The sequence below is a fragment of the Doryrhamphus excisus genome, linkage group LG21, assembly GCF_037039965.1.
Source record: "Doryrhamphus excisus strain RoL-2023G ecotype Guam linkage group LG21, RoL_Dexc_Guam_v1.1, whole genome shotgun sequence".
Taxonomy (NCBI): Eukaryota; Metazoa; Chordata; class Actinopteri; order Syngnathiformes; family Syngnathidae; genus Doryrhamphus; species Doryrhamphus excisus.
Window position 1 is genome coordinate 12,164,651 of NC_136377.1, and position 15,485 is coordinate 12,180,135.

The 15,485-nt window shown below is 39.8% G+C and overlaps 1 protein-coding gene across 2 annotated transcripts in view; it reads left to right on the top strand.

Moving 5' to 3' along the window:
* Positions 1–15,191, top strand: part of LOC131138230 (gap junction delta-2 protein-like) — a 29,235-nt gene extending 14,044 nt beyond the window's left edge. For both annotated transcript variants that reach the window (XM_058086987.2, XM_058086988.2), the window contains one exon: positions 12,994–15,191. In XM_058086987.2, coding sequence (XP_057942970.1) covers positions 12,994–13,858 — 865 coding nt within the window. In that variant the 3' untranslated portion in view covers positions 13,859–15,191. The remainder of the gene's footprint in view (positions 1–12,993) is intronic.
* Positions 15,192–15,485: the final 294 nt, after the last annotated feature.

Below are 15,485 nucleotides of genomic sequence, written 5' to 3' on the forward strand. Positions count from 1 at the left end.
CTAACAGAACTAATTATATCATAAAAGACTAGAAATTTGCCGGGAAATGAAAATAGTATCGTAATAAGTAGTAATTCGTTATAACCGATATCGATATAACGAGACTTTACTGTATTTCTTATATGTTTATAAAGGTTTCATAAAAAAGGAGTCCTACTTCACGGAAATGAACCTTGATAAACGAGGGATTGCTGTACCTCCATTTTGTACGTTTCGGTGTTGGTTGGACCTTCTGGAACAAATGATCACCAGTCAATCACAAGGCCCATAATGACAAACAACCATTCACCCACAGCCATCCCACACTGACTGCACAATAGTCAGCCATGTGTAGCACTTGACTTTCAGCGAGCCAATGTAACGTTGTAAAAACATACTAAATAAGTGACTGTCTGTGTCTCATCTTCTTATAAATTAATACGATGCAGTATATTTAGCACTACAAAAGCCTTGTATCCAGGTCAAGCCAAACTGGCAACAAACTGGTTAGCTGTAAGCTGCTGCTTGGCGGAATGACCACACTGCATCCCATTGTGGGAAGTGGGAAAAGGGGAAAAGGAGTGGAGTGAGGTTGGGCTCATGAATGATGACATGGGTTTGCAGAGGAGGCTGCAGGAGAGCAGAGAGAGGACAGACAGGCTCAATGGGCCATACGGCCACTTGTGTCAGACACTCTGTTTTATCATCGTATATCCACAAAGACAACACACAAGGCCATAGGCCAAGGAAAGCTATCAATCAACACTTCACTAAGACAGGAGGGTTACAGCTAATTTAATTTCATCCTTAACCTTACACTGTGTGCCTTTTCCCATTCCCCCGTACTGGAGCATGGAGGTGTTTTTAAATATACACCACATATAATGTATATACTGTATATAGGCTGGCAAAAATACCATGGTAACGATGGTAACTGAAATATTTAATGGCTTATGTGTGATCAACCTAACAGAAATAATAAGAAAAACAAAAAAATGTCCATTATTTTTTTGCTGCATTTAAGTGTAAATAAAATACAAAAACATGAACATGAGTTGATTGTGTGATTAAAATGTTCCGCTATTAAAAAAAAGAGTAGCGCTAATAATTTTGGGTAAAAATAACTTTAAAGACAAAATGAATCCGTTGTTTTCAAATAATGTTCTTAATATTAGTGAACACTGCATATAAAACAAATCATATTCTATTATCAGCATTCCCACACATAGTAAAATTTGACTTATTTTACCATGACTTACACCAATAATCTCATTAAAATGCTGTTTAGGTTGAGGGTCCGTGTGGTCATTGCATACAGGTGTGTCATATGAGGGATCTTAAATGTTAATTTATTCTGTAAATACCGCAACAAAACACAATGCATATTGTGTAATCATTTGCAATTTTATAATGTGCAAAATTCATTTCCAATTACTGAGATTTATTGTCCTAATGAAATCCACGATGAGCCCTTATCATGCATGAAGTGTTCACAACGACAGCCTATAACGACACTCTGTAGACCGAGGGACCTAATGGGAAAATCACCCCATCTAATCTGAAACACTAAATCTGACTTTTCTCCAAAATGAAACCCTGAAATTAGAAAATGCATGATTATATTGCATAATGAGGGTGCGTATAAATTGTGGATTTGAAAGAAATGTCAATTACGAACCTGACACTGCAAAAAAACAAATCAAATATAACTCGAGTGGTTAGCATTCCATACAGTCAGGAGATTGAGAAAACCTGCATTCGATTCTCCGCTTGTTTGGAGTTTGCACATTGTGGGTTTTCTCCGGGTACTCCGGTTTCCTCCCACATTCCAAAAACATGCTAGTTTAATTGTCGACTCCAAATTGTCCATCGGTATGAATGTGAGTGTGAATGGTTGTTTGTCTATATGTGCCCTGTGATTGGCTGGCGACCAGTCCAGCGTGTACCCTGCCTTACGCCCGAAGACAGCTGGGATAGGCTCCAGCACCCCCCGCGACCCTCGTGAGGAAAAGCGGTAGAAAATGAATGAATGAATGAATAAAATAGGTATGAATGTGAGTGTGAATGGTTGTTTGTCTATATGTGCCCCTTGTGATTGGCTGGCGACCAGTCCAGGGTTTACCCGGCCTCTCGCCTGAAGACAGCCGGGATAGGCTCCAGCACCCCTGCGGTAGAAAATGAATGAATAGTTGAAGGTACTCTGTTGTGCTTCTATTGCAGTTTTTTAGGAGAGGACTTTCTTGTCCCCTGATATCCTCAAAGTTAAAGAGACTGCAGAGAGTTATGAAAGTTTTATGGTTATGCTGAGAGCACAGAATGTTTAAATCCATGCAAAACCTTTGTAGAGATAGAGGGGAAGAGAGGAAAAGAGAGGGAGAATAAATGTGATGATGGAGAAGCTGTCATTGCCCCAAACATAGCAGAACAATAAGATTTATGGCTGTTTCAGAAACTGCATTTTGATGCCATAAGCAAAAATGTAGTTGGTGTGAGATGAAATGATCATTTTTGATGAAAGGTTGATTCCAAAAATGAATGGAAAAGAGAAAATCTGTATGGTCCTTCCACTATGATGAGGATTAAAACCTTCCCGCTTTTCAGCTCTCTTCTTAACTACACAACTTCTTAACTACGTCTATTCTATTTATAAAATATTTGCATTTTAATCTCGCCGTAAAAAATCGTGAACCTGCAGAGCGTACACAAAAACATCCGTCACACAGCGCTTTGGAGGACCCTAAGGCCGCCTGCTTGAAGTATATTCCAAACAGAGCATGGCGGAATGAGTGGCAGCGGGATAGAAATGTCTGCACGCTCATCATTAAGCTGTCTAATTCCTCCGCCTGCTGAAGTCTTTATTCATTAGAGCAATCAGTAGAGCTTATTATTGAGAGCGTATTGGCGGGATGAATATTTTAGCTCAGAGCCTTATTGCAGAGATTATTACTGACCCTTCAGCTGCATCTCATCCACCTGAAGATACGCAACGGCTAGAGGTCAAACTTTGTACATTATTAATATGCCACAGCTGATTTGTTCCCATTTGTAAAAGATTTTTCCCAGAGGAACTCATGGAAACAGTGGCAGTTGCGATCGGAGAGGCCGTGGACACGAATCGGCAGCCATGTTTCCATGAGACTACTCCAGGGCAGCTGTGGCTACAGATGTAGCGTACCACCACCAGTGTGTGACTGTGGAGTGAATGTATAATGGGTTCATTTTGAGTTTATTATTATTTAGTTAGTTTATGTGTGTGTATGTATTTTTTGACAGATTTATGTTATGTGTATACTGTTTATGGACAGATGCAATGCACAATTTTTTTATGAAAAAAAAGCGGGAAAAACCCTACTATGGAAGTAGTTTTACCAGTGAAATTTCTTACAATAGGCGGCACGGCGGTCGAGTGGATAGCACGCAGACCTCACAGCTAGGAGCACAGGGTTCGATTCCACCCTCGGCCATCTCTGTGTGGAGTTTGCATGTTCTCCCCGTGCATGCGTGGGTTTTCTCCGGGTACTCCGGTTTCCTCCCACATTCCAAAAACATGCTAGGTTAATTAGCGACTCCAAATTGTCCATAGGTATGAATATGAGTGTGAATGGTTGTTTGTCTATATGTGCCTTGTGATTGGCTGGCGACCAGTCCAGGGTGTACCCCGCCTCTCGCCCAAAGACAGCTGGGATAGGCTCCAGCACCCCCCGCGACCCTCGTGAGGAAAAGCGGTAGAAAATGAATGAATAAAATAGGTATGAATGTGAGTGTGAATGGTTGTTTGTCTATATGTGCCCTGTGATCAATAAAGAAATTATCATTAAGAAGTAGCATTTTGACATTCTTAACTGTTTTAACTCAAATTAATTAAGATAAAAATTTGCCTGGTGCATCTCTTTTCTTTACATTCATAGTGTAAAATAAAAAAAACATAAAAACAGTAAAATACATTAACACCACAGAATTGTATGTGTTTAAATATCTGCCACTAATATAATATCACTAATTAAAAAATAATGAGGCAATCAATAGAAATATTATGAAGGTGTTCGCAAAGTGATGCTGTCCCCTTGAGGCGATATATGGATATTTAATATATCTTGTCTGTTAGTTGCCGGGCAGAATAGGTACACATCTTGAGCTTGGTGGTTGCTTCTTCTGTAATGGAAAATAGAAAATAGTAAGTGATTGAGACATCTATGAAAATGTCCTCCCCCTCCAAGCCCTCCTGCTAGCTTGATGTTGACGTCATCCTCCGATTTCAAATCAACATTTGCAATAAAAGTTGAAATTCGATTTGATTTGGCTTAAGAAGCCACCCTCTTCTTATCCTCACAAGCACATAATAATAATAATAATAATAATAATAATAATAATAATAATAATAATAATTATTATTATTATTATTAATAATAATAATTATAATAATAATAATAATAATAATAATAATAATAATAATAATAATAATAATAATAATAATAATAATAATAATTATTATTATTATTATTATTATTATTATTATTAGATTATTATAATTATTATTAGAACTATTATGATTATTATATATTTATTTATATAATAATTATTATATATTATTATATTAATGCTAATTATTATATTAATTATATATAATATTATTGTTATATTTGCATATATAATAATAATAATAACAATAATAATAATAATAATTATTATTATTATTATTGTTAGATTATTAGATTATTAGATTATTAGATTATTAGATTATTAGATTATTAGATTATTATAATTATTATTAGAACTATTATGATTATTATATATTTATTTATATAATAATTATTATATATTATTATATTAATGCTAATTATTATATTAATTATATATAATATTATTGTTATATTTGCATATTTTACATAATAATATAATAATTATTATTTTAATTTTATTGTAATTATTATAATATTTTATTATTTTTAAAATATTTAAATATAAATATAAAATAATAAATAATAATAGCAGATTGCATGACAATTTTACAGATACAATAATACCAGGTGGACTGTTACGTGTAAAATATATAGTCTGCCCCCCCCATGTAAATTTTGTCATATCAATGCGAGTCAAAACGTTTGCCCACCCCTGGGCTAGCGCTAGAGGCTAGTCAAGGCATTTCTCTAAGCCAAGATCGACACTTTAAAGGACTTTACAAATATTTTTTTTGTTGTTTACGTGTGCATGGTATGGTCGTACGCCATGCTCCTGGAGCTGTTTGTGCGCAAACTTCCAGTCGTCCACGTCCCTGGGTCTCTGCAGCAGCCTATGAAGCAGTTCGGAACCGATCACGCAGGTTTGTGGTCCGTATATAGCGATCCTGTGCACGTGTGTTTACACGTGGTTGGCCTGGTCGGTCTCACATGTCAACCCAATATTGTGAAAAACGTCTCTGAAGGCGGCTTATGGTACTGAGAGCGACTACCATCCGTCTGGCTTACCGCATCTTGGTGCATTTCTATTCTACTGCCTCTCATTCCGCCATGTTTTGCTGTCTCATTGCTTTCGTTTACAGACTTTTGCATCACCTGATTCCTTCGGTCATTTATAGTCAAGAGTGTAAGCTACCTTCCTGTCCTATGACAACTGGCATAGGCTCCAGCCCATGGTGTGTAGTGAGAGAATACATGTGCATTCTGCTGTCACGCCATGGTCCCTTGTGGCCATTGGGCCCCTTGGGGCCGGCATCAACAGATACCTAACGAATGAATGCGTGTGTGTGTTATCGCCTGTGGGATTGACCAAGCCAGTAATCCAGCCAACACACCAGCAGCAGAGCAGGGACTGTCATACTCATCCATGATTCTGTATATTTCCTCCATGTCTGAAGTTCACCATGCTGGTGTTGACATTATCAGGCGACAGTGATATGACAAAAAACTGCAAATAAATGCGGGCACATGCGGGCGACATCCTTGCAGAAGATTAAAACAGCAGTCCCCTCTAAATGTTATTGAAGCTGTGGCACCCCGTCGTCAAAAATGTAATGATTAGTCGTAACCGAGAGGACAACCTCAGGGAGGCGGGCAGCTGCTGTTACTGAGGCAATGAGCGGTAACTGATGGAGGGAAAACGCACTCGCCGTATGTGCCGCACGCCACAAGGTGTAACAGAGCACAACCTGTACTTTTTTTCTATCTTTATTCTGCAACATAATGAAAAAAAAAAAAAAAAACTGAGAAAATCACAGAAGTCATAGGTATTGAATATGGTGCAGATGCAGAGCTCAAGGCGGCGCTGACCCAAGCTGCTACAAAGTACAATATTGGCTCCATAACACTGATGTTTGCAGATAACCTTCCTTCACTGCTTTCTGCTAATGCAGCAATCTGCCATGTGCTGATTATCCTGTTATCCTGCAGCACGCTGCACGTATTGACACAAACACACACATAGTACACACACACACACATGCACACAAGGCAAACAAACACAGCAAAACAGCCGATACGTTCACTACGCCAGAACCTAATCATGATACAATCTACCCAGCAATGATTGCTTAATATCTGCAATACCACGACTAGAAAGTACCGTATCTCTGCAAGGAGAGTTGTTGTGGAACTTCATCTGTTTGTGTCATGTTACAAGACAAAATGCTGTAAATATTGTCAAATATTGTACTTATATATACTGTAATTAGTAGGCAATTAAAAAAAAAACACACTTTTTGGGTCATATAAAACATTTTCAGTGAGAAATGTGCTCTACTTCTGTCTGAGATAACAAGAGTGTCCCCTCAACCTTTATATTTACCAGGAAATTAACATATTTTGGTTATTTCAACATAAATTTTGATAAGTTATATTAACACATGTACTAAAAATGCAGTCTAACCCTCTGTAATTACCAGGAAATGTACTTATTTTGGTCGTTTAAACATAACTTTTGATATGTTATAATAACACATGTTTTAAAAATGCAGTCTAACCCTCTGTAATTACCAGGAAATGTATATAGTTTGGTTACATAAACATAACTTTTGATATTTTTGAACAAAATGTTATAAAATGTGCCCTCACCCTCTATATTTACCAGGAAATGTACTTATTTTGGTTATTTAAACATAACTTTTGATATGTTATAATAACACATGTTCTAAAAATGCAGTCTAACCCTCTGTAATTACCAGGAAATGTAAACATAACTTTTGATATTTTTTAACAAAATGTTATAAAATGTGCCCTCACCCTCTATATTTACCAGGAAATGTACTTATTTTGGTTATTTAAACATAACTTTTGATATGTTATAATAACACATGTTCTAAAAATGCAGTCTAACCCTCTGTAATTACCAGGAAATGTAAACAGTTTGGTTACATAAACATAACTTTTGATATTTTTTAACAAAATGTTATAAAATGTGCCCTCACCCTCTATATTTACCAGGAAATGTACTTATTTTGGTTATTTAAACATAACTTTTGATATGTTATAATAACACATGTTCTAAAAATGCAGTCTAACCCTCTGTAATTACCAGGAAATGTAAACATAACTTTTGATATTTTTTAACAAAATGTTACAAAATGTGCCCTCACCCTCTATATTTACCAGGAAATGTACTTATTTTGGTTGTTTAAACATAACTTTTGATATGTTATAATAACACATGTTCTAAAAATGCAGTCTAACCCTCTTTAATTACCAGGAAATGTAAACATAACTTTTGATATTTTTTAACAAAACGTTATAAAATGTGCCCTCACCCTCTATATTTACCAGGAAATGTACTTATTTTGGTTATTTAAACATAACTTTTGATATGTTATAATAACACATGTTCTAAAAATGCAGTCTAACCCTCTGTAATTACCAGGAAATGTATATAGTTTGGTTACATAAACTTAACTTTTGATATTTTTGAACAAAATGTTATAAAATGTGCCCTCACCCTCTATATTTACCAGGAAATGTACTTATTTTGGTTATTTAAACATAACTTTTGATATGTTATAATAACACATGTTCTAAAAATGCAGTCTGACCCTCTGTAATTACCAGGAAATGTAAACAGTTTGGTTACATAAACATAACTTTTGATATTTTTGAACTAAATGTTATAAAATGTGCCCTCACCCTCTATATTTACCAGGAAATTTACTTATTTTGGTTATTTAAACATGACTTTTGGTATGTTATAATAACATATGTTCTAAAAATGCAGTCTAACCCTCTGTAATTACCAGGAAATGTATATAGTTTGGTTACATAAACATAACTTTTGATATTTTTGAACAAAATGTTATAAAATGTGCCCTCACCCTCTATATTTACCAGGAAATGTACTTATTTTGGTTATTTAAACATAACTTTTGATATGTTATAATAACACATGTTCTAAAAAGCAGTCTAACCCTCTGTAATTACCAGGAAATGTAAACATAACTTTTGATATTTTTTAACAAAATGTTATAAAGTGTGCCCTCACCCTCTATATTTACCAGGAAATGTACTTATTTTGGTTATTTAAACATAACTTTTGATATGTTATAATAACACATGTTCTAAAAATGCAGTCTAACCCTCTGTAATTACCAGGAAATGTAAACATAACTTTTGATATTTTTTAACAAAATGTTATAAAATGTGCCCTCACCCTCTATATTTACCAGGAAATGTACTTATTTTGGTTATTTAAACATAACTTTTGATATGTTATAATAACACATGTTCTAAAAATGCAGTCTAACCCTCTGTAATTACCAGGAAATGTACATATATTGTTTACAAAGTTGAAGATGGAAATATAAATGTAAAAATATAAAAATGACAGTGTAGCAGTACAATCCAGTAGCAAAATAACCATTGATGGAGTTAAATGAGACCCATAGCATTATAGCATCATTTACAGTAGGGGTCACCAACCCGTCAATCATGAACTTTGGAACATTGCCAAGTCAATTGTGAGAATATCAGCAAAAAAGTATTATTACGTCAGTGACCAACAAGCATGCATTTTGACCACTGAACACGGCCGTACGCCTTGTCGGTCTCCGGGAACGTAATCCGCAAGCTCCAGCCAGGAGCCCAGTCCCCAAAACCTGACCGGAGGTACCATGACTGCACACATAAACTGTCGCACAGCGTTCACAGGTTGAGCGATAAGGAGAGAGAGAGTGACAGAGCGCATTAATGCCTGCTCACGCAACAGTAATTATTGCTTGTTAATGTGTAAAATGAAGGCCCAAATATAACTTCATAGATGTGCACCACTATTGTAATGCAGCCCTTCTGCCCCTCAACCATCATTGTAGTTCATAGAGGCGACGCCACTAGCCCAGCCCCAACATTATCTATTAAAGTAGGTGTTGCCAAAGTGTGGCTCAGGGGCCAGCTGTGTTTGTCCTCGAGATCTGTAAATCTTACGCAAGTTCACGGCTGAGACCAGAGGTTGTGGGCTCAAAAAGGTTGGTGACTACTTATTTACAGTTGTCACCCTGGGTGGCACTTGTGCCAGGTATTGAGGACCCCAGAGCAGAGACCAAGGCAAATGTAGAAAAAAAGTATTTAATAATAAACAAAGGGAGCTCACAGAGGAGGAAAAAGAAAGTACAACAAAAGACGCCAGTGACAGAAGGTCAGTGGGACGCTACAAGTACAAACAAAAGGATTACAAAGTAGCAAATAAGGATTCCAAACAGACAGTTGGTAGCAAAAATACGAGTTACAGGGCAGAGAGACAAAAGGTCAGGAGCAAAAATGAAGCGTGCAATGTGCAGGCAGGACGACGCACGACAAGGCAACGATCTGACAGGGGAACAATGGAAGTGGAATGGTATATGAAGGCAACCAGGAGAGCAAGGCAGGGGTCCGTTGCAGGACAAGAAAAGAGACAACAGGGGGCAGCGGAACCAAAACAAGTACAGATCATGGCAACAATATTGAGGGTGGGCAGCACGGCGCTTGAGTGGTTAGCGCGCAGACCTCACAGCTAGGAGACCAGGGTTCGATTCCACCCTCGGCCACCCTCGGTGTGGAGTTTGCATGTTCTCCCCGTGCATGCGTGGGCTTTCTACGGGTACTCCGGTTTCCTCCCACATTCTAAAAACATGCTAGGTTAATTGGTGACTCCAAATTGTCCATAGGTATGAATGTGAGTGTGAATGGTTGTTTGTCTATATGTGCCCTGTGATTGGCTGGGATAGGCTCCAGCAACCCCACGACCCTTGTGAGGAAAAGCGGTAGAAAATGAATGAATGAATATTGAGAGTGCAAATAAATCAAATCAAATAAATAAATAAGTCAGTTGGGATAGGCTCCAGCATACCAGCGACCCTAGTGAGGGTAAGCGGTATGGAAAGCGTAATGAGCGGTGTTACTGCCTTCAGATCGCAACGTCATCAAACTCAAACAGTAATAGTTTCCTTCAGTACTATAATTCTTGCTCACAGTATTGAACAATGTCCCCCTTTTTGAATCAAGCTCAAGCCTCTACGACAAAAGGTGCAGCTGAGCTTTATGGCGTTCCGTGCGCTAACAGAGTAAAAGTCAGTGTAGCGTACGCACTGGCAGCTGCTCCCAGCTCAGACAGCCGGTCACGTTTGCCATTTTGCACAAGTCACACACATGGCTGACTTTCCGTCTTTGTCTCTGTCGCTGTGTCTGCGTCTCACACACAGGGAAAGACCGACCGACAGGTGAAACACCGCTCCGATGTAGACCTTTTCACGCTAACGACACGTGTCTGCCTTTTCCTTTCGGCTGCTTTGACTCTGTCATGCCCTGAATGGATGACACGTGCACTCCAAGGAGATAAATGAACTTGAACATGACCTCTAGCAGTTTAACTCTATGTCACATTCACACACGATTTGACTTCCCTGGACAAGATTTACATGTTAATCTTGTACATTGAATACATATCTTTTTCTCACCCTGCTCGTCTTTCTCACATTGCAGCCGTTGCTTTGGTAACTGGTCTTAAAAAGTGAGAGGCCTTAAACAGAGTCATTTCATTAGGTACACCCTCACATCCTAATGAGGTCAAGACATACTCTATGCCATCCTTTGCTTTATCCTCACCAGGGTCGCAGGGGTGTGCTGGAGCCTACCCCAGCTGGCTTTGGCCAAGAAGTGGAGCCAACACAAAAAAAATATATCAAATTACAGTAAAGTCTCGTTATATCGATATTTTCGGGAGTCGGAAAAAATACCGATATAACCGGACTATCCATATATCCGAACCTGCGCCGAACTGCATTAAAAGTGGGCGGATCTTTGATATGGCATGTAATTTTCTCCTTGAGTTCATGGATTGCGTATCTAGCATGCTTTTGTACTACAATACATTTTGTACTACAGTAAATAAAAATAAACTTACGCTGTAGTGATTACCGGTTACCGGGACATAATTCACCCCGGAACTATCGATAGGGAAGGTGTTGCCACCCGGAGGGGTAGGCGCGAGGGACGGGTGTTTTCCGCTGTGTGTGCTGCACTCTGGTGGTGGAAGTGTGAAAAATAAAGTTGACTGGAAGCAGCCGTTCGCCGTGTTCTTTTTTGGTATTGAAATCCTTAAGCAAAGATTGATTTAAGCTGCTTTTGTATCGATATAAGCAGACCAAATTGGCTGGCGGGAGATGAAAAGGGCATCGTAGTAACCGGATTATCATAATAACCAGGTATCGTACTAACGGAGCTAATTATATCATAAAAGACTAGAAATTTGCCGGGAAATGAAAGTAGTATCGTAATAAGTAGTAATTCGTTTTAACCGATATCGATATAACGAGACTTTACTGTATAACATTATCATGGATGGTGGGGGGGGGGGGCATGCAGAGCTCATGTTCTGTGTGTAATATTTACATGCATGATATAAAAATCCTATCCATCTCCCCTCTCTGTCTCTCATGGAGACAAGCGTCCTAAGTAATAGGCTCCTCCATCGGAGGAAGCGTGCGCATCCACTGCATTTTGGCACCGACCCGCCCCTACAACGTGCAGGCGCTCGCTGCTGATCACAAAGCGCTGACCGTGCAATCCTAAACCCCCCCCAGTCCTCCTTTGCAGTGGCCGAGTTGGATCAACAACACAGAAAAGAACAACAAAACACATCTAGTTTGAGGGGTGTATCAAAATCTGCATCCGCTGTGTAAGCTCGGATGGAGTCACACACACATTGATGTCAACTTCAAGTGAGTCACTCTACTCGCATCTCATAATTAGTCAGCTTGTGTGTGCATGCTTTCATAAATGAAGCAGTCATCTTTCCTTTTTTTTGGTTGCAACTGCAGAGTGATGACTTTGTGCACATGCATGACGTTGGATACACACTCGTGCACATACACACACATACAGTGGTGTGACAAATACTCTGTCTTTAGTAGTTTTCAAGGTGGAAGGGGGAATGTTGTTTATGAAACAAACAAAATGAATGTTTGCAAATTTGCTGTTAAAATGTTGTGATTTTCTCCCCGTGCATGCGTGGGTTTTCTCCGGGTACTCCGGTTTCCTCCCACATTCCAAAAACATGCTAGGTTAATTGGCGACTCCAAATTGTCCATAGGTATGAATGTGAGTGTGAATGGTTGTTTGTCTATATGTGCCCTGTGATTGGCTGGCGACCAGTCCAGGGTGTACCCCGCCTCTTGCCCGAAGACAGCTGGGATAGGCTCCAGCACCCTCGCGACCCTCGTGAGGAAAAAGCGGTAGAAAATGAATGAATGTTGTGATTTTTTGGGGTTTGGGTAATGACCAAAAGAACGAGAACACAAACACAAGCATCTGAAATACTGGATGCCCCCCGCACACCTCCCTGGTGAGGTGTTACGGGCATGCCCAGCCGGAAGGAAGCCCTGGGGCAGACACACTGCAGGGATTACATCTCACAACTGGCCTGGTTTCTTAAGCTGGCCATGTTTTTTCCTACTTTTTGTTTTTTGTCTGACCTTTTAGAAGAAATTAATGATGAAAACCAAAATAAAAACCATGACCTGTTAACATTCATGTCCATGCCTGGCTTCTTCTTTCTGTCCTTCTGCAGGATCCTGCTGACAGTGGTGGTGATCTTCCGGATCCTGATAGTGGGCATAGTGGGCGAGAAGGTGTACGAGGATGAGCAGACTATGTTCATCTGCAACACCATGCAGCCTGGCTGCAACCAGGCTTGTTATGACAAAGCTTTCCCCATCTCGCACATACGCTACTGGGTCTTTCAGATCATCCTGGTGTGCACGCCCAGCCTGTGCTTCATCACCTACTCTGTCCACCAGTCAGCCAAAGCCCGGGACCGCAGCTACTCCCTCCTGCATCCTTACATGGACCACCATGGTCACGGTCACCACGGCCGTCATCACGACCATCACGCACGGAAGCTTCACGCCCGAAACATCAACGGCATCCTGGTACACCCCGACAGCAGTAAGGAGGACCATGACTGTTTGGAAGTCAAAGAGATCCCCAACGGACCTCGAGGGCTCCCTCAAACGCACAAGAGCGCCAAAGTGCGACGACAGGAAGGAATATCCCGTTTCTATGTCATCCAGGTGGTCTTCCGTAACGCGCTGGAGATCGGCTTCCTGGCGGGCCAGTACTTCCTGTACGGCTTCAACGTACCGGGAATGTTTGAGTGCGACCGTTACCCCTGCGTGAAGGAGGTGGAGTGTTACGTGTCCCGTCCCACTGAAAAGACCGTCTTTTTAGTCTTCATGTTTGCCGTCAGTGGCATTTGCGTGGTGCTCAACCTGGCCGAGCTCAACCACCTCGGCTGGCGGAAGATAAAGACGGCCATCCGGGGTGTGCAAGCACGGAGGAAGTCCATCTGCGAAGTGCGCAAGAAGGACGTGTCCCACCTGTCTCAGACCCCCAACCTGGGCAGGACCCAGTCCAGCGAGTCGGCCTACGTCTGACAGAGGCTTCTCTGCCTGGGGGCTCAAGGTCGTCTGACATTTAGACAAAAGCTATGGACCTGGACCCCCTGAGCATAAGGGCACAAAAAGTCACCTCTGCATTATTACTATGAAGGAGCACAGATGGACTATGTGCTTGAAGTAAAGACACTGACCTCGGTGCTGCTCAAGCTCCTTGGTAAAAATGGAGAGTTCTACTCTGCCTAGGTGACACTAGGTGCCTTTAAGAACCCAACAGACATAAATGAGCAATTTAATAATACTAAAATACTGTAAAGGTTGATTCAATTGCATAAAGCAATGCCCCTTATTATTTGCCTTTGTTGTAGCTTATGAATATGCACATATGCAAAAAACACGCGTGTGCATGAGTACGCATGAGTGTAGGGGAACAAAAGCCAATCTCTGACATGAGTCGGAAAATTGAAACGATAATCTGAGATGCTGAAGGAAAGACTCGTACATCTCATTTTTATTCAATAATAAAATTCCACACTAAATATAGCGGCACTACAGTAAAACGTGTTCACCATCTACTCCAAACGGCCCTTGCTGCTTTTGCCACCGATTTGGCAACATTTGCTGCTGCGCTACCGTAACAAAGTCAGTGAAACACACTCACGCACTGAAGATGAGTCACATTTTTACCTCCCGACACTGTGTTACACACCTCAGTGCTCATGATGCCTGCAAGGTTGGACGTTTACTCTCACAAGCAAGAAAAAAAACCGAAAGAAACGCGTGGCCGGTGTGTCCACTTTGTGCGTCCGATCACCATCCGTGGGCACAACACGCACAGATTTTCAATCCAACGGGAAAAAAAAAGTATATATATCGTTGTGACACGTTTTAAGCTTTTTCACAAGCAGATTTGGTGCCATATTTCAAAGGTACTGTACATATAAGACGTATAGGAATGACCTTTGATGGCTTTCACTTGAGAATGAAGCTGGTCATGAAGAAGAATCCTAGATGAGCAGCTTTAATAATGTATATTATCAATGTGCTCTTTGTTAAGCCTTCACCCTTCTAATAGAAACTATATGTTCTGAAAAGTGTCTCCCGCCCTATGGACTGAAAAAGGCATGTTAAAGAAGCATAACTAGAATGGATAGATTAAGACATATAACTTATGAAGAGTTTTATTTATTTGCATCCTGCTCCTGTGAATTGTACTCAGCATGCATTACGATGAAAACTATTACGAGATACGTAGCCTCCCGTTGAGGGGGAATATTGAAAGTGAATATTTGAAAGGCTCCCAAACTGCAGCAATAATATTAATATATAATATGTGAAAAGAAATTAATGAATAAATGATTATGCAAACTGTTTTTGGCCTCTTTGTCCAGCCATCCATCATTCTTAAGGCTTTTCCTATGCAGGGTCGAATGGAGCTAGTGCTCAAATAAATATATAAAATGCAAAATAGAAGATAGATAAGACAGTCGGGCCAATCCTCAAGACGTAAGAATGAGCCAACATCTGGATGTCAGTATCACTTTGTCAACAGTAATCCTAGATAGCCTTTTTTTAATAGTATTATTCTGTTTACATGTTTGGAAATTGGTCTGCAATCCGTCCATCCATCTTCCGGAGGAAACTATTTTCGACCGCTAGTACCCGC